The following is a 26,183-nucleotide window of genomic DNA, read 5'->3' on the forward strand; positions in this document are numbered from 1 at the left end:
TTTCCTCGGTTGGTTTGTTTGACTGAGGACCTAAAAGCGTTCACACGTTGGCTTGCTTGACATATTCTTCTCTGTTAGCTCTCTGTCCCTCCCTTCTTTACCATGCCATTTATTTCCTGAAGAAATTGGGTCATTTGTTCTGCCAGAATTCTAACATTCTGGGTCTGGCTGATTGCTTGCTAAGGGTATTTAATTTGGCAACATTTGACATTTATGTCTTCAAAACTGGAAGTTAGATCTCGGTTAGATTCAGGTTCAATTTGTGTTTTCTGGTAAGAATGCTTCATAGGTTTTGTGTGGGCACTTCATAACATGTTACACTAGGAAGAGATTGTTGTCTGATTCATTTCAGAAATATTACAATTGATTAATAGGTTATGTGTTAATACCTTTTTTTGCCTTTATTTCAGAGGAGCTTGATTCTTTGCTCTCAGACTACGACATCCTCTCTCTCTCCAACATCCGTCAGCACTCAGTGAGAAAGAGAGACCTGCAGGCTTCCACACATTTAGAAACACTACTAACTTTTTCAGCGTTGAGAAGGTAATTTGAATTATTCATAGAAAAATGTTGGGGTGAGTGAGACTTGGTTTAGCAAAAATAGAAAAATAAGGTTTTTTTCCTTCCTGTAGCTTATTTTTTTCAATTGCAGTTGACATACAGTATTTTGTAGTTTCAGGTGTGTATAAGAGTATCTTGGGAAGTTGCATTTTTAAAGATTTGTAATTGATATAATTAGTCTGTCATGATTCTTACATTGTTTATTGCTTATTTTAAAATTCATACTGGTGGTTATTTTAAAAAAAGTAAATAGGTATTCCAGAGGTGTCAGTAATGGTGATATGTTTATGGATCATCTAAAATAAATATGATGTACAAACATCCAGTTATATTAAATAAATAAGTTCTGGGGATGTAATCACAGCATGGTGATTATAGTTAATAATACTGTACTGTATATTTCAAAGTTGCTAAAAGAATAGATCTTAAAAGTTCTCATCACAAGAAAAAGAATTTGAAATTATGGTGACGAATATTAACTAGATTTATTGTGATGGTCATTTTGTGATACATACAAAAAATAAAAAAAAGTTAATTCAGGTGGATTAACACCAGTTTGTAGTTACTGTAAATCCTTAAATCACAAGTCAGAAAGATAAATGAAAATGCTCAAAGAAGCCTGTAAGTACATGACTTCACATAATTTTGGGATGACAGAGTAAAATATAAATGCTGACTGACATTCTATTGGAGGTTTTATAACTGAAAGGTAAAGTTTAGATACTCAAAAATCAGGAATTTTATCATCACTTGCCCTTATATTTACAATGGAGCAGATTATTAAGTGATGGGAATGAAGAACTCCAGTGGTTTTTCTGGACAGAACATTAAGTAAAAGTGATACTGAGACTCCTGGAGAGCACTAAAAGTAAATCATGAGGCATTTATAACAGGGATGCTTTTCAAAGTTCTCAGCATAACTGATGGGAAAATCATACCTGTGAGTGTGGGGAAGGTGGGTTTAAGGATCGCAGGAGAAAACGTTCCAAGAGTTTATGAAATGATGTTCTCTTGTCTCTTTCCCTGTGACCATTAAACACACATACACACACACACACACACACGCACGCATGCACGCACGCACACACACACACAAACTAAAATTACCTTGTTATGCTCAGAAACACTAAAAATATTTGTTGCCATGGAGACAGTCTCAGTCTGGATACATGCTGGCAGCTTAGACTGGTGCAGACCCAGGGGAAGTAACATTTCTAATTTTCAACACCACAGCTGGCAAAATCTGTTCCTGTGGGTAAGGTGAAAAACATACCCTTCTTTATCCTTGGTGTCCATGGGCACACCGAAAGGATTCTGTAAATAATAATTGAAAAATTCTTGCTCACCATGCCCAGTTTTTAAGTCAGGACTGAAAATTGTAGAAAACAAAAGAATATTAAGCCAACTAGAGAACCGTAGTGGTATTTTAATGTCTGTTTTGTTTTTGCCTTGTATTTATTTTTCTTGTTGTATTGCAGATTAATTTTTTTCAAGATAAGCTTTGTTTAGAAGGAGAAAAAAGCATGAGTGCTTTTAATACAGAAAAGTAGCATTGACTGATTTTGCACAGCAGTAAGATCAGATTGATTGCTAGAGGCAGCATAGTACAGGCTTCTGAAACAAACCATGCCCGACTTTCAGCTTCGCCATTTCCCACCTCCATAACCATGAGTGTGTTGGTTAACCTCCAGGCTTCAATTTTTACTCTGTGAAGTGGAGGTAAGAAAGATATAAAGAGCATCTAGCATTGAGTAAGTGTTCAATAAATGGTAACTAATAATATCAGTTTTTAAAACAAGCAGGACCCCAACTTACACTATCTAGATGTGTGTTTCCTTATTCTTCCAAGTCTCCAGAAAAGATGAATGCCTGAGCTGTGTGAGTCTTTTTTCCCCAGTTCTAGTTGCTTTTCGTCTGCCAGATTCTCACAACTAAAGAAGTTAGTCTCTTTGTCTTTACAGGAGATAGAGTGCTCTAAGTGCCTAGTAAAACCGCAAAGTTGCATGTCAACTTTTTTTAAAAGGAAGTTTAATTAAATGAAAATTAGGTTTCCATTTTATGTTCCTAGAGTAAAATTTGTACACATTCTTTCTTTAGGCATTTTAAATTATACCTGACATCAAGCACTGAACGCTTTTCCCAAAATTTCAAAGTCGTGGTGGTAGATGGTAAAGAGGAAAGCGAGTACCACGTCAGGTGGCAAGACTTCTTCAGCGGACATGTGGTCGGTTAGTATGGAGCTCGTTTGCCTGCCTTTGTGTCTGGGCTTAGGCACCCAGATCTCACCTGCCTGTATGTCCTTTCCTGTGGGGAGGGAGGACGGCTATCAAAGAACTGCTGTTCTCTGTGTCACTTGAGCTCTCTGAGTTTGAATGCAGAAACATTCAAACAGCACGAAGTGGGCATCACCAGCGTGCCACACCGGCTGGCTTAGTTTGATGATTAAAATGAATATCTCCTCAAGTGATAAGAATTTAACTTCTTTTCTCTAGAGAAGGTTTGTAGACACCCTATGAGATTTTAAACAGGGAAGCTAGGAGATAAAACAATTGACTTTATGATCCTATTATGTATTTCTTTAAGAAAATATATCAAACTAGCAGTTGTGGTTTACTTCTGGAACTTGTTTCTACAATGAGAAAAAGTGGCATTAAAATTGTCAAATTATAGTTCAAGAACTCTGTGTTCCACATTATGCTTTCTGCTTTCTCTTAGTTCTTTTTTACACCAAAATAGGCAAAGTTATTCCAGAAAGAAATCTATACTTTGGTTTGTTTTGTTCTAAAACAGACTCTAGAGCATTCTCGTATGAAGCTGGAGGCAGAGAGAGGTTTCAGACGGCTGGAGGGGGAGCAGCTCCTGAGGGGGAGTCCCCGCTGGCTTGGGTGTTGCCGCGGCTGCAGGTCCCTGCAGCCTCTGGGCGGGGTCCCCCTGATGAAGGGCCTCACTGTTTCTAATGGCAGCAGTGCATTGTTTATGTTTTGATGTAAATTTTTTTAATAATGAAAGTTTTTTTTTCTCTTAGGTGAACCTAACTCTAGGGTTCTAGCCCATGTAGGAGATGATGATATTACAATAAGGATCAACACAGATGGGGCAGAATATAATATAGAGGTAAATCTACGTGTGAAATTTTTTAGCATATATCTTTGTTCTCATTTTTCTATTTTTATTAAATTTATTGGCATAACATTGGTTAATAACATAAATTTCAGGTGTACAATGTTATAATACGACATCTGTATACTCAGTGGTGTGCTCACCACCTGCAGCCCAGTCTCCTCCGGTCACCATTATTTGACCCCCTTTGCCCTCCTTTGTCTTCTGCCCCCTCCCTTTCTCTCTGGTATCCACCTTTCTGTTGCCTGTATGAGTTTGTGTTTTGTTTGTTTTGTTTGTTCGTTTGTTGCTTTTTGTTTCATGTCCCACATAGGAGTGAAATCATATGGTTCTTGTCATTTTCTATCTGACTTACTTCACTTACATATCTTTGATTTTTAAAAAGTTGTCTCTCAGTTGTTTTAAGAAGACAAAAGTGTAATTATACTTATTTTCTTGTATTTAAAGTTTTTTAACCAGGAAAATAGGTGACTTAAAAAAACAGATAATATTTTTTACAAATAGCTAAGAAGCTATCATAAGATGTACCCTCTGTGTGTGTGTGTGTGTGTGTGTGTGTGTGTGTGTGTATTTTTAATCCTCATCTGAGGACATGGTTACTGATTTGAGAGAGAAGGGAAGGAAAGGAAAGAGAGGGAGAGAAACATTCATGTGAGAGAGAAATATCAATCTGTTGTGTCTTGCACACACCCTGACTGGGGACTAAACCCACAACCTAGGCCTGGGCCCTGACAGAGAATTGAACCCGTGACCTTTCGGTTTGTTGGGCAATGCCCACCCAACTGAGCCACACCAGCAGGGTGAGATGCACCTTGTATTTCTAAGTACTATATTTGAAAGTACTATATAAAAGTCACATGTGGTGGGTACAATAGGAAGAGAAAACTTCCCCTCGTAACTCAGTTTTTCCTTACTCTTTCTTTAGTAATCCTCCTGTAAGTGTAAACATTCTCAAGGGTGAAGGCAAAGTCTTATTTATCCATTTCCCCTCTTTTCTCCCAGATGCCTGGCAATGCAAGATCAATAAAGGGCGATAGTTTAGTGTCTGTGAGGTTAAAAGAGGGAGCTGTAGGAAACTCGGGCCCTGGCTGCTCTTTCATTGATGGCCTGGCCGTAGAAACCAAGACTTTCCTGCTTGCCTTTGTGCAGGACACACGGCCATGTGTCAGGCACTAGCCTAGAAAACAGAACGCTGGCTGCAGGTTCGTGGGGCGAAGTGACGGTGTTTCTAGGGAAATGCGAGCACTCCGGGGGGTGCGATAGCGCCGGGGTGCGTGACCGTAGCACTGGTTGAATGAAGGCTTCCGCCTCCTGCGTGCTGCCAGTCGCTGCACGGTCCTGGACACCCCTCCTCAATGTCTCCCTCGTAGGTTTCGGGTCCAGTCAGAGTTCTTACCTCTTATTTAGTTATTCATCAAATGGTTTTGTTTCCAGCAACTTACTAATAATGGTGATAATAGGATTTGCTTTTAGTAGTAGTGATACTTAACTGCTTTTATTTTGAAATCTTAATATCTAACCAGATTTTTTATTTTACATTATCTTCAAAATAGGTATTGTCACTACTTTACCCAATGAGGAAAGTTATGCTCAGATAAGTTACTTGTTCAAGGCACACAGTGTGAAGTACAGCTGAGGTTTGAACCCAGGTGTCTCAGATCCCAAAGCCTGCTGTCTCTCTCTCTGCTAGGTGGGCTATATTACAGAACTAGTAATAGGAATTTAGAAACGTTTGTACCAAAATACCAAAAAAAAAAAAAATTTCTTTTCCTATTTGTAGGCCAGGTGCAGGTTTTGGAAGCAGAGGAGTTGGAGCGTTAGCACTGAGGTTCTATGACCATCGTTTCTTAAACCTGCCTCATACGTGGAGTGTGAAAGAAGAACATGCACATATATATTTAACAGCTTTATTGATATGCAGTTCACGTACTGTACAATGTACCCATTGAAAGTGTATTATTCAGTGGTTTTTAGTGTGTTCATAGAGTTGTGTAGTTATCACCGTGATCAATTTTACAACATTTGATCAGACATTCAAAAGAAACGTCTGGCCCTTTAGTAGCCCACCAGCCTTTTCTCCCCAGCGCCCCTAGCCCTAGGCACCCGCTGATCTACTACTGTCTCGTTAGAGTTGCCTTGTCATTTCACATAAATGGAATAACACAGTATGTGATTTGTTGTGACTGGCTTCTTTCACGTGGAATGTTTTCAAGTTCCGTTTGTGTTGTAGCTTTGTCAGAACTTCATTTCTTTTTATTAGCAGATAACCTCCTGTTGTATGGATAGACCACATTTTGCTTATTCATTCTTCAGTTGGACATTTGAGTTGTTTTTACTTTTTGGCTATTATGAATAGTGCTGTGGTAATTTGTGGACAGGTTTTTGGTTTCGAGCAGATGTTTTCATTTCTCTTGGGTATAAACTAGGAGTGGGGTTGCTGGGTCACAGGGTGACACTGTGTTCCCTAGTGGCTGCGCTTTGCATTCTCGCCATTTTACATGCAGGGCGTTTTACAGTCCGCATTACATTCTCCCCGGCAGTGCTTGAGGGTCTGGTTTGTCCCCAGTCTCGCCAGTACCTGTGATTGGGTGTGTTTTTGATTATCTCCTTCCTAGTGGGTACGAAGTAGTGTTTTCTTGTAATTTTGGCTTTCATTTCCATGATGGATATGGAGATATATATATATATGCATATGTGTATATGTGTATATAAATTTTATATCATTTTTGTACCTTTCTCACAGGCTGTTTGGTTCTGATGAGACCAGTGTCCTCACAGGGAAGAACTTGGTTTTAAATTACTGCATTTTGCATGTATAATGAGTACTTTTTTTTGCCCAAATTTTTGTGGGGAAAATAAGGGTGCGCATTGCACGTGGGTATTACCGATCAGTAGTAAAACATGGGTGCGCATTATACACAGGAGTGCATTGTGTGTAGCAAAATACGGTAGAAGAAACTTCCTTTTGACTTGGGTAACCTTTTGAGTATTGTTAATTCTGATTTACCGTGGCCTTGTAAAATCCTGTAAATGAAGATTTTGTAAAAACTGCTTTCCACGAAACTGGTAAGTTCTAGGCATGTTGTTACAAGTTTTTAGTCTTCTCTCATGAAAATGTGGTGGTTCTTCCCTTACGTAAAAAGATGTTAAGGAAGCTAGAATGAAAAAGCCCAAGAACAGAAACCTTGTCTCACTTCCACTGCTGTGTGTCCGTCACCTAGAACAGTGCCAGTAGATGGAAAAGGGCGTGGCTGTTCGCTTCTGCATCTTCTGAAAGATTTCATAACTTGTGCAAAATAATGCTTTTCTTTATGTACAGATAACATCAAAGAATGAATAATCCCTGTATTTATTTATCAGCATAGAGACTCTATGATAAAAGTTGGAGAGGTTTATTTTTGATGAAACGACCGGTCAGGTTACTGAACCTGGAGACGAATGCTGTCTGGAAACGAGGGGGGGCCCTGGCTGGCGCGGCCCAGTCGGTTGGAGTGTCACGCCGTGCGCTGAAAGGCTGCAGGTTTGATGCCTGCTCAGCGCGCATGCCCGCGGCAGTGGGTCCAGTCTCTGGTATTTCTCTCCCTCCCTTCCCCTTGCTCTGAAATCAGTAGGCGTGTCCTTGGGCGAGGGTTTAAAAAACAAAAAACAAAAAACAGAAAGGATGTAAAAATGTAATGTTTAGAAACTTTTGTATTTTCTATCTTAGTTATACTTTTTCATTTTTCAGCCACTTTGGAGACTAATTAACGATACGAAAGACAAAAGAATGTTAGTTTATAAATCTGAAGATATCAAGAATGTTTCACGTTTGCAGTCTTCGAAAGTGTGTGGTTACATAAAGGTGGACAATGAAGATTTGCTTCCAGAAGGGCTGATAGACAGACAGCCCCATGATGGTAAGACTTAAAAAACATATTTCAAGTAAAAATCAAGCATTACAGCTGTCTTCAATAGTGGTGGTTATTAATTGATTAAAAAAAACAAAAAATGCGTATCAAGTTGAAAATAGTTTTGTTTAGAAATTTTTAAGAATTGCCTATAAGAAATGAAAACACTAGAAAACAATGATAACAATAAAGACTGAACTTAAAAAAAGATTGGGGAAAGGGGAATTAAATAATATGAGGGAAATATTTCTTATTTGCAGGTATTTAAAAATGACAAAATAATACTGGTGTGAAACAACCGTTAGATAAGTTTATAAGAAGTTAGTTGGTAACAAGAGGTCTTCAATGTTTAGAGAGAAGAAGGTTTTCAGTTTGGGACAGTTCCATTTAGAGTCGTTTGAAAACAACCATGTTGGAGAAATAGTCTACTGTTCTAACTTTTGAAAACCTTAGAAAATATTACTAACTTTGCAGTATGTAAATAAATTCTTAAATAGTTTGATTATTTGATAAGAAAAACAAACTGTTAACACAAACTAATTTTTAATGTTTGATTACCTTGATATTTTTACCTTTACTTTGGTTAATTCGTAGACTTCAGAAAAAAGTGTGAGCTTAAGAGCCCAGCAGTAGATAGGTGATTGCTTTACTTTTAAGTGCTTTTTAAAGTTGCCTCCTTTTAAAAACTACAGAGACACTTTTACTTGGTATTGAATTCTACAGTTTTAAAACCTCATATTACTTTTCTGTCTTCCTCCAAATTTTTTTTGTTCAAGATATCTAAGCTCAAGTAATGTTTGTTTCAAAGACATGCTAGATTTAAAGGGTTACTATAAAAAAACTCCTTGTTTTGATGAATTTTGATTTAATAGTGCATACAAATTCATATTAGAGCGTGCTCATCGGGCGAAGAGAAGAGCGGAGCCTCACTCCCTGAAGAACACGTGTAAATTGCTGGTGGTGGCGGACCATCGCTTTTACAGACACATGGGCCGTGGGGAGGAGAGCACCACCACCAACTACTTAGTAAGTGTCTGCTCCTGGGGAGGGACGGCAGCGTCACTCCGCCCGGAGCCACATCCCAGTTAAGAGGAGCCTGTGGTCACTTGAAACTTGATGAAACTGGGCCTGTTTCAGATGCTCTATTAGTTTATGAAATATTTGAGGACTGTCCTCTGAGGTTCTTATATTACAGTGTAGAGATTCTAGATTCAGAGTATTGAAAATCTGTTTTACTTTGGAACTATGATTTTCTGCACATTAGCATTTTTGTGCATTTTAGGGTTAGGACTCTCTCTCTCTTTTTTTAAAGATTTTATTTATTTATATTTAGAGAGGAGAAGGGAGGGAGAAAGAGAGGGAGAGAAGCATCAGTGTGTGGTTGCCTCTTGCGTGTCCCCCACCAGGAACCTGGCCCGCAGCCCAGGCATGTGCCCTGACTGAGAATCAAACCGGTGACCCTTGGTTTGCAGGCCGGTGCTCAGTCCACTGAGCCACACCAGCCAGGGTGTAGGCCTCTCTTTATAGAAGTGAATTCTTTGAAAACATGCCTTCTATATTGGCAGTGATCTTATAGGTGACACATGGGCATGTGTGTTCTAGAGTTGAAGAAGGATCTGTATGAACCTGTGTGCTTTACTTTGGCATATTTCAGAGAAGATGGTCAGTTTGGTTTGGGTCATAAAATAGCCAGTTATTGGACTCTGTGTGAAGTAGATGGGACTTCCATGGCCCTAACTAACTGTAGGGCTGAGATGTGGAGGGAAGGTTATAGACGTGTGGGCACGGGATTGTTAAGCATTTACTATGTAATTTTAAAAGTCAAGGGAATCAGATTTCATTGAAATTTTTTATCAGTATGACCTCATTTGTCATAACTTGGCGCCGACCGAAAGGTTGTTTAGGAACTAAGAGAATGCAGCTATTCATGAACCGAGAGCCAGCGCAGCAAAGACTTCTTTCTCATTGCCTCGCTTTTCCCAGTCTCCATTTTATTTGGAGCCCCCTCACCCTCCTCTCCCCGCTCTCCCCCGTCAGTGAAAGAATTCATTGTCAGGTTAGCAGGAGCAGTGTGTGAAGTCATTGTAATTCTTACTCCTAAGAAAGAGAGATCTTTCTTGAAAAAGTTTCTTAATGGGGCTTTGTATCAAAGGGCCCCTCTTAATTCTTTGTTCATTATACCAAGAACATGAATATAATGAGAGGTTTACTCTTAAAATTTGTGTTTCTTAGTCTTAAAGTTACTATAAGCAAAGAATAGTTTCCCACCTGTAATGTGCTTCACAGTCGTCTGAACAAGCCTCATCTATCCAGTTTTGAAAAATAAAACATTATCTTTGAGGAGAAGATAGGGAGCGAGCATTTTGCTCCTAGGTAGTGCGGGCCACCCTCGGCTCTCGTACTGTCCTCCTCTGCCCACCTTCCCTCTTCCCCAGTCAGAGCGCAGGAGGAAGGAGGGTAAGAAGCTCGTTCCTCCAGCGCACCGGGGTCGGCCGCTGTCCCAGCTCTGCCTGGTGGGGGCCGGGCTGGGGCCCGGGGCCAGGCTCAGCGGGTGGCGCTGCTCCCCGCCTCTCTCTGAGGGGGGTGTTTGAGGAGCTTGCCAAGAGACAGAGTGAAGACAGAATACTTCTTAGAAAAGAATATTTTAGTTGAATTGATTGTTAACTTCCATTTTTGTAGTTGACTGGAATGGCAGTTTTTAAAAAGCCTGTTACTTGGCATTTTGGTTCCATATACATTTGATCACTGGGATTTGTAATAAGGTATACCACAGTTTTATGCTAGTAACAAATCTTTATTTGGGACTAGGAATAATTTCTTTGTTGGTGCTGTCAATGATAAAGAATAACATCTTTATGCTAGTTTTTGTAATTGTAATTGGTAGAAACTTTTATAATGGCATTTTCTCTAAACTGATTTTTTCTCCCAGCAGGATTTGTCACATTGCAAAAAGTAGTAAAGATATACATGTTTCCTTCTCTCTCTCTTATACACACAGATAGAGCTGATTGACAGAGTTGATGACATCTATCGGAACACTTCATGGGACAACGCAGGTTTTAAAGGCTATGGAATACAGATAGAGCAGGTATTGGTCAACGGATGTGGCTTACATTGCTCAGCTGAGTTACGTGATGTAAATATTTGTCACTTAAATTCATACCCCAAGACTCATCTTAAATTGTAATCATAAATAAATATTCTCAAATGCCAGTGATTCTTATTTGATAAATTGTACAGCGCTTTTGGTATTAATAATTCATAGATTGTGAAGTTTTCTCTTCTTAAGCTTCTTTTAGGCAGAAAGCCTTTTTTGCTGCTCTAATCTCTCCTTCCTCTGAATTCATGGTCTTTTACCCCGGCCTCGCCCTCTTTGTCTTCCGGCACGCTTCCTGTCTTCCCTGAGAACCCTGGCCCAGTGCTGACCCCTAGAGAAGTCGCTGAAAACTACTGTGTGCGTTGCAAGGCCCTTATATATGCAGAACCGTGAGACCCCTTTTCCCCAAAAATCTCCTGATTTAATAGAGTGTGTCCAGCCATGATGTATTAGTGTCATCTTAGTATCTCATAGTAAGAAGTGTCCCAAATTGATATGACTGATTAAAAAGACTGTTTTGAGTTGAGTATTGCTTTGGACAGACACTTTGCTATGGAAACTGTGGAAATTATTTATATTTTTTTCTAGGCTATTTGTACTAAATTAACCATATTCTTATAGGTTCTGTAAATAGAATTTAGAGATTTTTAAAAAATATATGAAATTATATCATTCTTATAAATGTTAAACTTTTATAGTACTTGCTAAAACTAAGAATTATTTTTCCCTTTTCCATTCTTTTACTTGCATTTTCTTTCTTTAAGTTACTGTTTGAATAGGTAACATATACACGTGGTACAAAAGCCAGTGAAGAGTAAGTCGCCTTGCCCTCCGCCTGTCACACCAGTTTCTTCCCCAGAGACGTCCCCGTCACTAGTTCATGCGTGTTTTCCCAGAGACACTTTGTGCCTGTGTAGCATGTGTGTGCATGTGTACCTGACACATCGGTGGGACGCCCTGCTCCTTGGGTTGTGCGTTTTCATTTCATGACTGTGTTTGTGATTATCCCATTACAGCACGTGCAGAGCTGCCTCGCTTCTTTAAAATAGCTGCAGCTTGTTTGAGTTTAATGGGATCAGTATATAATGCTCCTTTTTGCTTTGGAACTTGGAACCAGTTGAAAAAATAGGTGTGATATAGGAGATAAAAATACATAGCTTATTTAATGATAACAGATGAATTGGAAGGTGTGGTTCAGGTGTGCAGTCACAGTAGGTTTCCTCTTTCAACCCAGAATTGACCTTGACCTCCCACCATCAAAGCTGCAAGGCCCGCCCCAGTGAGCTCACCACGTGGTGGAGCAGACAGGATATGCCCTCCCACAGGCAGGCAGAGCCAGAGCGACCGGACACGGCCATGCTGAACATGGCTTAGCTCTAAGCAGGGTTAATGTCCGTTCGTACGACAAGTACAGAGAATAGCCCCTGTTCTTTATAATCTTTTATTCCTGTGCTATACAGTGATGTACATTTTATTGTTCTGCATCTCTGCATCAACTATAGTTGAAATAAATATTTTAGACTAAGTTCTCATTTTTTTCAACTAAATAGAGAGGAAATGAAAATTTGGGAGTATGTTTATAAACTTACAAATCAGTCATTGACATGTTTTCCATATCATATGCTTTTCCCTTTGTTTTTAAACATTTAATATTTAGAGCTGAATAATTTTATGGAATTCTGATTCCAAAACGTTTTTTCCTGGAGTCGTAGTCCTTTTTGAATATCTAAAACAATGCAGTATTCATTATTTGTGACTTTTTTCCTGAAGTGTTCTAAGTATATTGTCTCTTTAAGTATAGATTCGCATTCTCAAGTCTCCACAAGAGGTAAAACCTGGTGAAAGGCACTATAATATGGCAAAAAGTTACCCAAATGAAGAAAAGGACGCATGGGATGTGAAGATGTTGCTTGAGGTAGGTTGCGGAGCCTGGATTCATGTGATGCTTTAACACACTTGGTGACTTCTGTGGGAGGGTCACGTCTGCGCTAACGAAGGGGCCTGTTAGGGAAGGCGCTTGGAAACCAGGCACAGCCCCGAGCTGATCCAGCCGGCACCCTGTCCCCTGCAGCAGGGCCAGCAGGAAGACGGGCAGAAAAGCTGTGCACACCAAAGGCGCTCGCAAACAGTGCTCCCCACCGCTGCGAGCTGTGGGGGGCCAAGGGGGTCGTGGGGCTGGAGAAGATCGATGGATGCCCGGTACCTGCATGTCCTGTACCATTTTGTTTGTTCAGGTCTCTGAAACTTTTCAGCGAATCTCTTAGGCTAGTAATGGTCAAGCGGTATGGAAATAACTCAGGCGGTAGACATGTAACTTAGAGATCTGGAAGTTCTGTTGAAGAATATTAAGTTTTTATGTTTTTGCTCTGGTGATAAATCTAAAGGTAGTTAACCTGAATACTCTGTGCCTCAGCAGAACGTGATCTATCCTGTTTACCACACGATTGCAGTGTCTGAGTCTGCATGCTGTTGCTTTGTAAAATAACCAATGGAATGATAGGGTTTGTCTTTCAGTAGGTCGATAATGTATTAGTTTGCTCTTAGTGTTCTAAAATATTACCACAAATTTAGCAGCTTAAAACAACGCTTGATTTATCTCATTGTTTTCACGGGTTAGTTCAGGCACCGGCTCATCTGGATTCTCTGATGAGAGTCTCACAAGGCGGAAACCCAGTTTTCACATTTGAATGGAATTTCGGGAGTATTGCCAACTCCTTACCCAGGTTGAGGCCCATAGAGTGCTCTGTCTGTACGGTGCACTGACGTCCCTTGTCCAGTTTGACCTGCTGGTGACCCCAGAGGCAGGCTGAGAGCGCTATCGCCCTTCTAAAGGGCGCCTTCAGCCTTTCAGCACGTGTACTAGTCTGTTAGGACTGCTGATAACCAAAAGGACCACAGAAGGGCTCGCAGTTCTGGAGGCTAGAGGTCTGAGGTCATGGTGCTGGCTGGGTCGGTTTCTTCTGAGGTCTGTATGTCTGGCTTGTAGACAGCTATCTTTTCCCTGTGTCCTCACATGGTCTTCTCTCTGTGTTTGTCTGTTCCCCATCTGCTCCTATAAAGGCACCAGTCTGATCGGAGTATGGGGAGGCCCACCCATAGAACCTCGTTTTACTTTAATTACCCCTTTAAAGGCCTCATCTGCAAATACAGTGACATTCTGAGGTCCTGATGGTTAAGACTTGAACATATGAATTGGGGGTGGGGCACAGTTCAGCCCAAAACAGGCAGGTTAAATGACTTGTTCTTGGTGAGTTCTATAGCTGTTACTGGCGGCCCGAGTCGAGTGACCAGGTACCCTGGCCCCTGGGACAGTGGAGCCATCGTGCCTGCCAGCTTGTCTAGGGGAGGAGCCAAAGGAAAGCCCTTGACTGGACAGATGCCCCTCCGGTGTCCCCTCCCAGGCTCCTATCAGACTCCCAGGGGTCTCCCCCAGTGGCCTCCCGGCTGTCAATCCCGGCGCGGCCGGGGGGCGTCTCCTCATCGGGGCTTTCCTGCTGCTCAGTTAAGCATTTTAAAAATCAAGGTCTTCTTAAATTGGAGACTATGGGTTGTTCTAATAGAGATTTTTGAAGCAATATATAGAGCCCTTTTAAGGAAAAAAAATCCTCCCAAAGCACCAGTGCCAACTTAAATGGATTTTAATCTTAATTTTAGTAACATAAAACTAAGTATACATGCTTTCCTATAAGTTTATATTTAGAACTCCTACACATTGTAAAACCAAAGGAAACTTAAAAACAACCACTGCCCTGCAAAGTGGGCAGAGCCCTTGAACTGCTCGTGAGGCCTGTGTGTGGGTGTGCGGGGCTGGGGAGGCGTCCGGCCCTGAGCCTGACACGTTCGGGATGTCCTGGTGCGGGGCTGCCGGGCTCCGCCAGCTCCCGTGGTTTCTGACGGCTGCCGTAAAAAGCCCTGAGCCTTCCCGTTTGTGTGCCCCCGCCCCTCCCCACCAGGGCCGGTGACAGGTCGTCCCTCACCTGCGCAGCGGGTCAGCGGGTGCTGTGGGTGAGGAGCTTCGTCCTGCCCGGTTTGGTGCGGGCCCGCAAGCACGCAAGTATGGGGCACTGTGCTTGGTTGAAGCATCTTACGATACGATGTCGTTAATCTAATTAAGAATACCCTTCTTTTTTAAAGCAATTTAGCTTCGATATAGCTGAAGAGGCATCCAAAGTCTGCCTAGCGCACCTTTTCACATACCAGGACTTCGATATGGGGACTCTCGGGTTAGCTTACGTTGGTTCTCCCAGAGCAAACAGTCACGGAGGAGTCTGTCCGAAGGGTAAGCGCCCCACTGGTGTGCGTGTGCGGGGGCAGCGGGCTGCCGGGCAGACCCTGTAATCCTGTACTGATCAAGCTGCTTGTTTCCTTCTCCCGTAGCTTATTATAGCCCGATCGGAAGGAAAAATATCTATTTGAACAGTGGTTTGACCAGCACAAAAAATTATGGTAAAACCATCCTTACAAAGGTATGTTCTTTTATTTTTTTAAAAGATAGATTTTTAGTTTATTATAGTTGTATATTTATGTAGATGTCTTCTAAAAGAGTAATACATATTGGGTTTTTTGTTGTTTCTGTCTGAAAAAACATTCTGTGGTGGGCAGTATGAAGATAAAAGGTATAAAGAAGAAAATCAGTTATCTGTCAAATGTCAGTCCAGACCCTTCTGGGTCGTTGTTTTCCCTGGTCCATGCCCCTCGCCCCCAGCCTGCCCTCCTGCCCCACCCTCGGGCGCTGTGTGGCTGGTGTCTGGAGATGCCCCGGCTCATTTCCTGGGCCCGTGTCCCTCCGCTTCTTGGTTTACACCACCATTTCGGTGTAAATCCTCCAGGAGTTTCCTGAGGAGGGGACCCAAAGGCAGACTCTTCAGCTGCTGCATTCCTGAAAGTGAAAGCTGGCGTACCCCAGTTCTCGCCATGTTTGAGGCACCGCTCCATTGTCCTTCAGTGTCTGTGTTGCTGTTGGAGCCTGAAACCATTCCAACTTTTTATGCTTTGTATGTGGCCTGTTACTTTCCTCTGGAAGATTTCAGGATTTCTGGAAGATTTCAGATTTGTGCCCACGTGTAACCATTAGGAATATGTTAGACATATTCCAGAGTGCATATAACAGATGATCCAATAGACAGTGACTTCAGCAAGGGGCTCATTTGCCTCAGTCAAGAGGTCCACAGGCAGCATTCTGTGCTGCTGCGGGAGCTCGGGTGCTCGGGGTCCAGGGTCTCCCCCGCCCCCCCATTACTCAGCCCTTTGAAGCATGAGACCTTTGTCCACCTGCTTACCACTTCCTGGTCCCAAGATGATTCCCTTCTGTGTTGCAGAAAGGAGGGCAAAGAAAATATACTCTGCCTCTTTTAGAAAGCTGGTCTGGCTGCCCAAAGCCTCAAGGGGATGTAGGAATGTGACGGTTTGGGTTGATTGCATTGCTGCCTGAGCACAGCTAAGGGTTCTTCCAGAATCTGATTCGTCAGGACCCTGTTTACGACAGCAGAACCCACTGGCCAGAGCCGGTGACGGGTGGGTATTAGGAAATGATGTTTTCTCTGCATGATCTTTAAGGAAGCTGACCTGGTTACCACTCATGAATTGGGGCACAATTTTGGAGCGGAGCATGATCCGGACGGTCTAGCAGAATGTGCCCCAAACGAGGACCAGGGAGGGAAGTTCGTCATGTACCCCATAGCTGTGAGTGGAGACCATGAGAACAATAAGGTATGTGTCTTCGGAGCTTCCTGACGTGGTTAGGAAAGAAAGTGGCTGTTGAATTTATAGTAAGAGCTCAGAACAGGCCCCATGCTTGGGGTGGACTGCAAATTACCAAGGACCCGGAAACTTGGTGTGTGTTTGGACTGAGATGTGGGCCATCTAAATTGGGGTAAAGCTGTTGTTTGGGCTGTTTGTTACCAAGATTAATTGTGTAGATTTGAGCTCTACAGAAAATTAGTAATACTTTTTGGCTTGTGTTGAAGTTCTAGATGATAGGGTCCGGTGGGCTCAGGCTTTAAGTTAAAACTTCCTGTCATTTCATTTATAAGTTGTCATTCACTTAAACTCCACAACACTTCACAACTTACGTGTTTCCATAAATTGATGTAACAAAACGCGTACTTGGCCAGACTGGAAGCCTCCTCTGGGCAGGGCCCTTGTCCTCCTCGTCCCCGGCCCTGTCTCCCGTGTCTGGCGGGGGCACACCTGGTGAGTGTGCATCGAGCACACACAAACAACCTACCTGTGACGGTTTCTGATACAGCATGCCCGTCGACTCGAGATATTGCTACTGATTTCAGAGACTTTAAGAGTGGCTGTGACTAACTCCTAAGAGTCTGAGTGAAGAGGGCCCAAGATGTCCGGTCCTTTCATGTTACCTAGAGCTGAACTGCAGAACGCCCTGTGGGGAAGGCGTCCTGCTGAAGGGGAGGGGCTGCCGGAGGGGCTGGGAGAGTCGGGCCCTAACCAGGAAAGGCACCATGGCATTTGCCCCGGCTTCCGGCTTCCATGGGGCCGGCCCCTTAAATATCTTTGCTATAGCAATCCCTCGGAAGAGCCTTTTAAATTATTTATTTATGTATTTATTTATTTCTCCCTTGCATACCTTTATTGTTATTTAAAAACCAATATACACATATTGTAAAGCTTTCTAAACAATAAAACGTGAGAAGTTACTGCTATCGAGTTTTGACGTTAGTATCCACTATGAAGGAGTAAGGTGGTAACTTCTGCAGCTCTCACTACGTGTGCTGTATGAGAAGGCCTGTCACAGAAGAAATTTAAATAGTAAAAGAAAGAACACTTAATTTAAGAGTTTTATAATAGCCGGAGTTTCTTCTACTTTTGTTTATAATTACATTTTATCGATTATGCTATTACTTTTGTCCTGATTTTTCCCCCTTTGTCCCCTCCACGCAGCCCCTCCCCCCACTCCCTCAGGCCATCCCCCACCCTTGTTCATGTCCACAGATCAGGTGTATAATTCTTTGGCCGCTCCATTTCCTATCTGTACTTTACATCCCCATGGCTGTTCTGTAACTACCTATTTGTACTTCTCAGTCCCCGCACCTCTTCGCCCGTTCTCCCATCTGGCAGCCATCAGAATGCTCTCCGTGTCCATGATTCTGTCTCTGTTCTTCTTTGCTTAGTTTCTTTTTTAGATTCAATTGTTGACTGATATGTATTTATTGCCATTTTATTCATAGTTTTGATCATTTTCTTAAGTGCCTTTAGCATTTCATATAATAATGGTTTGCTGATGGCGAACTCCCTTAGTTTCTTCTTGTCTGGGAAGCTCTTTATCTCTCCTCCTATTCTAAATGATAGCTTTGCTGGGTAGAGCAATATTGGCTGTAGGTTCCTGCTTTTCATAACTTTGGATATTTCTTGCCAATCCCTTCTAGTCTGCAAAGTTTCTTTTGAGAAATTAATCTTACGGGAGCCCCCCTCTGTATGTAACTAACTTATTTTCTCTTGCTGCTTTTAAGATTCTCTCTTTATCTTTAACCTTTGGCTTTTAACCTTTAACATTTTAATTATGATGTGTCTTGGAGTGGGCCTGTTTGCACCCATCTTATTTGGGACTCTCTGTGCTTCCTGGACTTGCATGTCTGTTTCCTTCACTAAATCAGGGAAGTTTTCTTTCATTTTTTTTTCTTAGAGATTTCCAACTTCTCGCTCTTTATCTTCTCCTCCTGGCACCCCCATGATGCAAATGTTGGACCTCTTAAAGTTGTTCCATAGGCTGTTTACACTGTCCTCATTTTTTTTGGATTCTTTTTCTTCTTGTTCTGATTGGTGGTTTTTTTCTTCCTTATGTTCAAATCATTGATTTGATTCTCAGTTTCAACAGCTCTACTGTTGTTTCCCTGTAAATTGTTCTTTATTTCTATTAGTCTCTTCTTTGTTTCTGACTGGATCTTTTTTATGCTGCTGAGGTCCTCACTAATTTCCTTGAGCATCCTTATAACCAGTGTTTTGAACTCTGCATCTGATAGAGTGCTTATCTCCATTTTGTTTAGTTCCTTTTCTGGAGTTTTGATCTTTTTTCATTTGGGCAATGTTTCTTTGTCTCCTCGTTTTGGCAGCCTCCTTATGTTTGTTTCTATGTATTAGGTAGAGCTGCCTTGACTTTGTGCCATGGTAGTGTGGCCTAATGTAGTAGGTATCCTGTAGGGTCCAGTGGCACAGCCTCCCCTATGACCCAAGCTGGGTACTCGGCGTGTGCCCTTTGTGTGGGCTGAGTGCATCCTCCTCTTGTAGTTGAGCCTTGGTTGCTGTTGACGGGTTAGTGGAAGGGATTTACCTAGGCCAGTCAGCTGCCTTGATCCTTGAATTTAGTGACTGGCTGTGGCCACTGACCACCAACCTCTGCCCTCCGTGGAGGGGCAGGGTCGTGGGGCTCCACTGGGCTCTGGGGTTTCCCAGGTGGTGCAGGCCAAGGTCAGCCCTGACCTGTGTTTTGCCTGGAGCCACTCTACCTGAGCTGTAGAGCCATCTGAGATGGCCGCTACTTGGGCTGGGCTTGGAGATTCGCAGGCGAAGCCAAGATGTGAATCTAGACTGGGTGCTGCTAGTGCTCGGCCTGGGGCTCACTGAGGCCCGCTGTTGAAAGGATTTACAGGGTTGTGCAGCATGAGCCCAGACCAGTCATTCATATGGAAAAGCAGCTTTGGTGGTCCTGTCAGGTGGGCGGGGCAGAGTCTCTGGGGGTCTCCAAGGCACATCAAAAGCCTTGGCCGGATTGATGGAGTCTCAGATACTGCGCCAGCTTGCTGTCTGTGTGGCGGTTTGGTTTAGAAAAGGGACAGTGGCCTCTGCTCGCCTTGGTGCCAGACACTTCAGTTCCTCCCTTTATACCCTTGGTGCCTTTCAAGCTGCTACCCTGGTGCTGGAGCTCAGAGAGTGGCCCTGAGTAGGTGAGTGTGTGCCAGTTCTTTAAGAGGAACTGCTTGGGTTCCCAGAACTTTCTTCCACTGACTCAATCCCCGCTGGTTTTTGCAGCCAGAAGTTGTGGGGACTTACTTTCCTGACCCTGGAACCCTGGGCTGGGAGGTCTGGTGTGGGGCTGGGACTCCTTGCTCCCAAGACATCCCTCCCAAAGTTTTATCCAGCACACATGGGTGTGGGATCAGCCCCTTCCACATCTTTGCCCCTCTGACCAGTCTCGATGGATGTGGTGTCTTTCATTCGATAGATGTCAGACTTCCATTCAATTCGATTCCTGACAGTTCCACATTTTAGTTATAATTTTTATGTGGTTGTGCAAAGAGAGGTGAGCCGTGTCTGCCTATGTTGCCATCTTAATCAGAAGTGGAAGATCCTTGTTAAAAAGTCCAGTTAGTGTTTCTGTTTAGGGTGACAGATGGTTCAGTGGCCACAGTCACCTTTGGCGGGTCCTGGGCTCTGTAGGTCTCAGGGGCTTCGAGGCTCCTGTGTGGTGTGAAAGTGAAGCAATTTGCAGAGTTCCATGGAGAACCCCGCCTCAAGTAACTGTGCTGCGTTTTCCCCAAGACCCTCACCCCTTTTCTAATTGTCAGATGGTTTGGAACACGGGCTGTTTCAGGGCTCTGGTTAATCTCCCTGAATTTAGAAAGGGCCGTCTCCGTGGTTCTGGGCATGCTTGGTAGAGGCTCCTTTGGAGACACTTGTCACCTTAGAAAACAAAGAGAAACTGTTAAAATCTTGGGGACCCACGAAAACGTCTAGGTAACAGTTTGGAAATTAATCTTTTAATAGATCGTATATAATGCTGTGCTTTCCATTAGTAAGCTCAACAACTTGAAGCCTTTAAACAGCGCCTTCATTCAGATAGCCCGGGAAAGAGGCAGACGGAAGCAGCCCTGTTTATGTGCCTGGACCTTTTGTTTAGGAAGATGGCGTCTGTGCCTGACCCGCCCTGTCACCGGGCAGTGCTGTGCCTGCGGAAGGCATGGCTCATGGCCTGGTGCAGACCACGGGTCCACGCCTGTGCTGCCCTGCTGCCCTCTCGGCCGCCTGGCTGGGCTGCCTGGGCTCGGCGTGGGTATGGCCGGCCTTCTGTGAAGGGTTTTCGGCTCTTACACAAATTCACACCAGCTTTTTAACATTCTGCAGGGGGAGAGAATGCAGTTCCACACAAGGACATTTAGAGGTGACAGCGATGGGGCTGGACGTGCCGCAGGAGGCTCTGAGTATGACTATTGCACGCAGAGTTTAGAGAAGCGCTGCAAACCAATGGCAGTGGGTTTTCACATTATTTTGAGTCCTTTGTGGCCTTTCTCTCTGCAGATGTTCTCAAACTGCAGCAAGCAGTCCATCTACAAGACCATCGAGAGCAAGGCCCAGGAGTGCTTCCAGGAGCGCAGCAACAGGGTGTGCGGGAACTCCCGGGTGGACGAGGGGGAGGAGTGCGACCCCGGCATCATGTACCTGAACAACGACACCTGCTGCCACAGCAACTGCACGCTGAAGGAGGGCGTCCAGTGCAGGCGAGACATGCCACCCTGGGGCACGGGGGCAGGGGGGACCCAGGGGACCTGGAGTCCAGGTCACAGCAGATTGAAAGCACACTTGTATTAACATTGTAAATTCCCATAGGGAGTGGGCATGGGCTCCCTAGTTTCTTGACAGTTGTTTGCCTTGGAGGCCTATTTTTTGTTGTTTATTTTTTTTTAAGTAATATATTAAGTTAATGAAAACCAAGGACACCAAGATGTTTTAAAGATGAGTCCCTTTGGACCCGCTGTTCCCACTCCGCATCGCGGCTGCCGGGGTCCGCATGAGGCGGGCAGACGCAGTGCGCACAGGCGGCACCGGCACCTGGGAAGCCAGGCTGCACGGGAGGGGCGCCCCCGCTGGAGACATTCCCATGTGCTTAGCCCTCGGGGCCCTGTGATGTGACTGCGGTGTCTGCTGTGGGGCCGCCCTTTGACTTGGACTGTCCTGTCTGCTCTCCTGCAGTGACAGGAACAGCCCATGCTGCAAAAACTGCCAGTTTGAGACTGCCCAGAAGAAGTGCCAGGAGGCCATTAATGCCACGTGCAAAGGCGTGTCGTACTGCACAGGTGTGTCCTCTTGCGGGTTCTCTCGGAGCCCTGAGCTGAAGCGGGGAGGTGCGTGTTGGAATGTTAAATGAGGTTGTTTCACTTGGATGAAAATGCCCTTTTTTCACCTCCTTTGCAGAGCTGAATTGGTGATGCTCCTTCGTTTGTGGCCAGCCTGTCACCAGGCTGTGCAAGGCCTGTTATGGTTTCTTTTCATGTTTTATTTCTCTCACTTCATTCTTCTTCCTCTCATGGGCATCCATGCAAATGTTTGAATGTGTGTATATGCTTGAAACATAATGTGTCACTGTGCGTGTGTCTTTGGCATGCCAAAGTGATAGTCTGCCTTAGCTCTTTTTCAGCTCGGCGCTGTGTTTTTACACGTCATCCCTGTGGCTCTGTGGCGCCTGTGTCTGCATGCGGTGCGCTGCTCTGGTGCCCGCGGAACAGCAGCGCTGTGGTTAGTGCACTCCTCCGCTCCCTGAGCCGCGCCTGCGGGCGCGTACCTGTTGCTCCCTGGCGCCGTGGGCAGGCCGCAGCCGCCATCCCCCGGCGTCTCCTCCCGGGGCGAGCGCTTCCTGGGTGCATGTGGAGCGGGGGTGTGCTTAGTCACACGGGGGTGCTGTGCCGATGTTGGGAGCGTGGGACACACTGGTGTGTCACTGCCACCGTTAGTGCGAGCGTCCTGGCCAACATTCTTATTTTTGTCAACCTGATGCTCGTAAAGTGATTTCTCATCTTTGTTTACATTTTTCTTGCACATCTCTTTGGATTAGCTGTTCAGATTTCTCCTTCTGTGAATAGCCAGTTCATATATTTGATCCATTTTAAAAAATTGGGTTTCGTGTCCTTTGCTATATCATTGATTTGGATGAGTTCTTGTATAGTGAGTGATCTGTTTGGTTTAAACGTTGCATATACCTTCCTCCTGTTTATCATCTTTCTCGGAACAGAAATCTTTAATTTTAATGCAGTCAAAACTATTGTTTTGTTGTGAGTGTAGCACGTGTTTTTAATTTTCTTCTTCTGAGTTGTGGGTGGTTACAGAGGTATTTTCCACAGCTGCTTCTGTTAGCTTTACAATTTTCCCTTTTTACATTAGGACTTTAATCCATCTGGATTAAAATCTTTAAACTGTCCATAATTTAAAGATTTCCCATGTCTTCCGGGGTCCTGTCCATTCATAAACCTTCCAAAGCTGTGGTGTCAGGTGCTCAGTGGACACATCGTCCACGCCCTTGTCACCTGCTCTCCCTTTACCGATGTGTCCTGTTGACCAGGGTCTTCTGACCCTGTGGTGCATTGGGAAGTTGTTTTATGTACGACTCAGCTTGCTGCCTGAGTTTTTCGTCAGTAGTGGTGGTTCTTATTTGTCGGGACACCTATCCCATTCTCATATTTTCATAACTTTGTCCCTTGGTAGGATGGATTTTTGAGTAGCTCTACTGAGATAGGAACACACTGTTGCATGCGATGGCACTCACCCTTGTCCTTAAGGTGTGCAGGCCAGTGTGTTTCAGAAGACTCACAGTGTGCGGCTCTGCCACAGTCGGTCTTAGATCATTTTCATCACTGCAGAAGGAAGCCCCACACCGTTTAGGCGTCGTTCCAGATCTCCTCACCGCCCTCGCCCCAGCCTCACCCGCGCTCTGTCCCGGTGGGTTTGCCTGTTCTGGCATTTTGCATAAGTGGAAGCTCAATACGTTGCCTTTTGTGACTGGCTTCTTTCACTCGGAATAATGTTTTCAAGGTTCATCCACATTGTAGTATGTATCAGCACTTCGTTTATTTTTCTCTTGCTGAGTGCTATTCTGTTGTGTGAATATATTCCACATTTTGTTTTAGTCATTCAACTGATGGACTTTTGGATTGTTTTCACTCTTCAGCTGCGATAAATAGTCCTGCTGTGAATGTTTGTGTGCAGGTTTTTGCGTGGACACGTTTTCATTCCCCTCGTGTGTGTGCCTGGGAGTGGAACTGCTGGGTCGGATGGTGGCCGCTGCACCTGTGGGCGCTGCCGGGCTACTCCGTGCTCCCACCCGCAGGGGGCGGGGTTCCGGCTTCTCCACGTCCGCATCGGCGCTTGTCCTTGCCTGGCTTTTTAACTGCAGCTGTCCTAGTGGGAGTGAAGTGGTGTTTCCTTGTCATTTGTCCTTTGGTTTTTAAATGTGCACTTCGTAAAACGTAATCATGATTTTTTACGTTCTCAGGCTGGTCAGCATTGCTAGTTTGCCAGATACCTGAATATCTTGGTCAAGCTTTAAAAACATTTCCTGGCTGTGCTCAGTGTTTCAGTCTTTATTGTAATAAACAGAGATGTTTTCTACGTGTAAGCACAACAATTAGATAAAACGCATTTCTTTTTGGTAAGCAGCCTTTTGTCCCTGTGATACTTTACACGAGGCAGCAGCTAGCAGGGGACGCCCATTGTGAGGAGGCAGCCTGAAGCGCCAGCAGCGTCGTCGCGTTGTGCTAGAAACAGGATCTTGTCAGGCGTGGACACTCCCGGTCCCCTCGCTGGGCCTTCTGCGTTGACAGCCCTGGGGGCAGGGCCCAGCAATCTGGGTCACAGCGTAGCTCTGGGCCACCGTGCTGCATGCTGAACTTAGGAACCATGGTAAAGAGGCGATGCTGTATTTTTAATTCTTTCCCCACGTGTCTGATACTTTGATTTTAGTCTTTTAAGAACAGAAGTTCAACAAATATCCATGGAGCCTTTTTTGTGTGTCTGGAGGGTGGCGTCATACACAGCCAGTATGAGGATAGCAGATGGCAGACCTCGCTGAGCATGCCACACGGAGCTTGCTGTCAGTGGTGCCCAGCTGTGAAATGAGTGTCTCGTTGACACAGCGAGTGTTCTGTGTACGGAGGGTCTTACAGACAGAGGCAAACATAAAGTCCTGCGGGAGGATGTGCGTGGTCCTTGAAGAAAGGCTGCTTGCGTTCTCTCCAAGTTTTGTGTCGTTGCTCCGCAGACCCTGAGGCCGGCGGTTGTTGGCTCGGTTCCATCCCTCAGGGGAGGGGCCAGCCCCCCGAGCCTGCACGTGCCATTGCTTTCATCGCTGCTTTTCCTCTTCTCTTCTCATGTTGACTGTGAACTGCTTGTGCCGCTCATTGTCCAGAATGAGTCACTTGTTCCATCCTCTCTCTCGAGTTTAGCATCCTTCGATGACTCTTTGTCCATAACACTCACTGATTCATTCAGGACACATTTATGATGGATGTGCAGCGGGACAGGGTTGGCTGGAAGCTGGGCTGTGGCAGGTCTGGTCTGCGCTGCGTGGAGCACAGCCGCCGGGCAGGGTCGGGGCAGGCAGGAGGGAGCAGCGGTCAGCCCGAGATGCGAATCAGACAGCGCGCCCAGCAGGAGAGCAGTGGGTGGGGGGCCTGGTGGGGGGAAGGCCCACGCAGGCCTAGGGGATCTGTGAGGCAGAAGCTTGGGTGACAAAAGCCAGCCAGTCCCCCCAGAGGAGTGGGGACGAAGGACCAGCAGCCAGGGCTCTGAGGTGGGACAGACCTTGGAGGGAAGGCGGCCGCCGTCTGAGCACGTGGGCTCGGGGGTCGCGGCCCTGGCGCTACTCTGTGGTGGTGATGGCACGTGTGTGGGGGGGCCCACGGGAGACGGTGGAAGGGGGCTGCATGGCAGGTGTGAGGCGGCGACGGAGGCGAGGCCCTGGGGACAGGCTGTGGGCATCCGGGGCCTTCCGAGGGCCTGGCACGCCTCCCAGCCCTCGGGGCTTGTTGGCTGATGGGACGCCAGCCGAGTTGTCCTCGCCCGGTGGGTCACCTTTGCCCCTCTTCTGGGCTGGGGCTCCCTGGCGGGACTGCAGGGTGACCTGCTCTGTGGAACCAGGGACCTCGACCCACGGGGCATCTGCTTGTCGGTGCTTCCAGGTAACAGCAGTGAGTGCCCCCCTCCCGGGGATGCCGAGGACGACACGGTGTGCTTGGACCTAGGCAAGTGCAAGGATGGGAAGTGCGTCCCCTTCTGTGAGAGGGAGCAGCAGCTGGAGTCCTGTGCGTGTAACGGTGAGCGTGTCCCCCGCAGCGGCCTGTCTGCCCGGCGCAGGGCCTCCACATGGAGGGGAGTGGCCGGGGAGGCGCGAGAGCCCAGCGCAGCCGGGGGCTCTGGGCTCCGGGCTCAGATCCTGGCTCCTCCTCGTCTGTGGAAACCGTCCAGTTAGTCTCACTTCCTGCCACGTTCTCACACCACATGGGGCCAGGGAGGAGGGAATTTTGTGGGTGATGGGTGGATGGAGGCCTGTCTTTGCTGCCCCTCCCCCATGTCCCACACGGCCTGAAAAGAGCAGGAGCCATCTGTGTCCTGTTGGCACTAAACTGGGGGGTTCCTTTAAGACTTGGCCGGAGAGAGCCATTGCGGGAGTGTTGGCAGGCCGCCCTTTGCTCTCCGCCAGGTGCCTGCACGAGGGGCCGCGCTTAGTAACGGTTAGCGATGTCATGCTGGCCTCTCAGACACTTGTCCCCAGGTTTCTACATTACTTTTGGAGC

General features: G+C 45.3%; 1 protein-coding gene across 1 annotated transcript in view; it reads left to right on the forward strand.

The window, feature by feature from the left end:
* Positions 1–26,183, forward strand: part of ADAM17 (ADAM metallopeptidase domain 17) — a 41,815-nt gene that overhangs the window by 9,144 nt on the left and 6,488 nt on the right. The window contains exons 2-14 of the mRNA XM_054569811.1: positions 411–543; positions 2,659–2,789; positions 3,587–3,675; positions 7,409–7,577; positions 8,461–8,594; positions 10,567–10,656; positions 12,467–12,580; positions 14,800–14,944; positions 15,043–15,131; positions 16,222–16,374; positions 20,920–21,119; positions 21,592–21,695; positions 25,569–25,703. Of these exons, the coding sequence (XP_054425786.1) occupies positions 411–543; positions 2,659–2,789; positions 3,587–3,675; positions 7,409–7,577; positions 8,461–8,594; positions 10,567–10,656; positions 12,467–12,580; positions 14,800–14,944; positions 15,043–15,131; positions 16,222–16,374; positions 20,920–21,119; positions 21,592–21,695; positions 25,569–25,703 (1,686 nt within the window). The remainder of the gene's footprint in view (positions 1–410; positions 544–2,658; positions 2,790–3,586; positions 3,676–7,408; positions 7,578–8,460; positions 8,595–10,566; positions 10,657–12,466; positions 12,581–14,799; positions 14,945–15,042; positions 15,132–16,221; positions 16,375–20,919; positions 21,120–21,591; positions 21,696–25,568; positions 25,704–26,183) is intronic.

The sequence above is a fragment of the Pteronotus mesoamericanus genome, unplaced genomic scaffold (assembly GCF_021234165.1).
Source record: "Pteronotus mesoamericanus isolate MK-2021 breed Mesoamerican mustached bat unplaced genomic scaffold, CSHL_Meso_final contig_101, whole genome shotgun sequence".
NCBI lineage: Eukaryota > Metazoa > Chordata > Mammalia > Chiroptera > Mormoopidae > Pteronotus > Pteronotus mesoamericanus.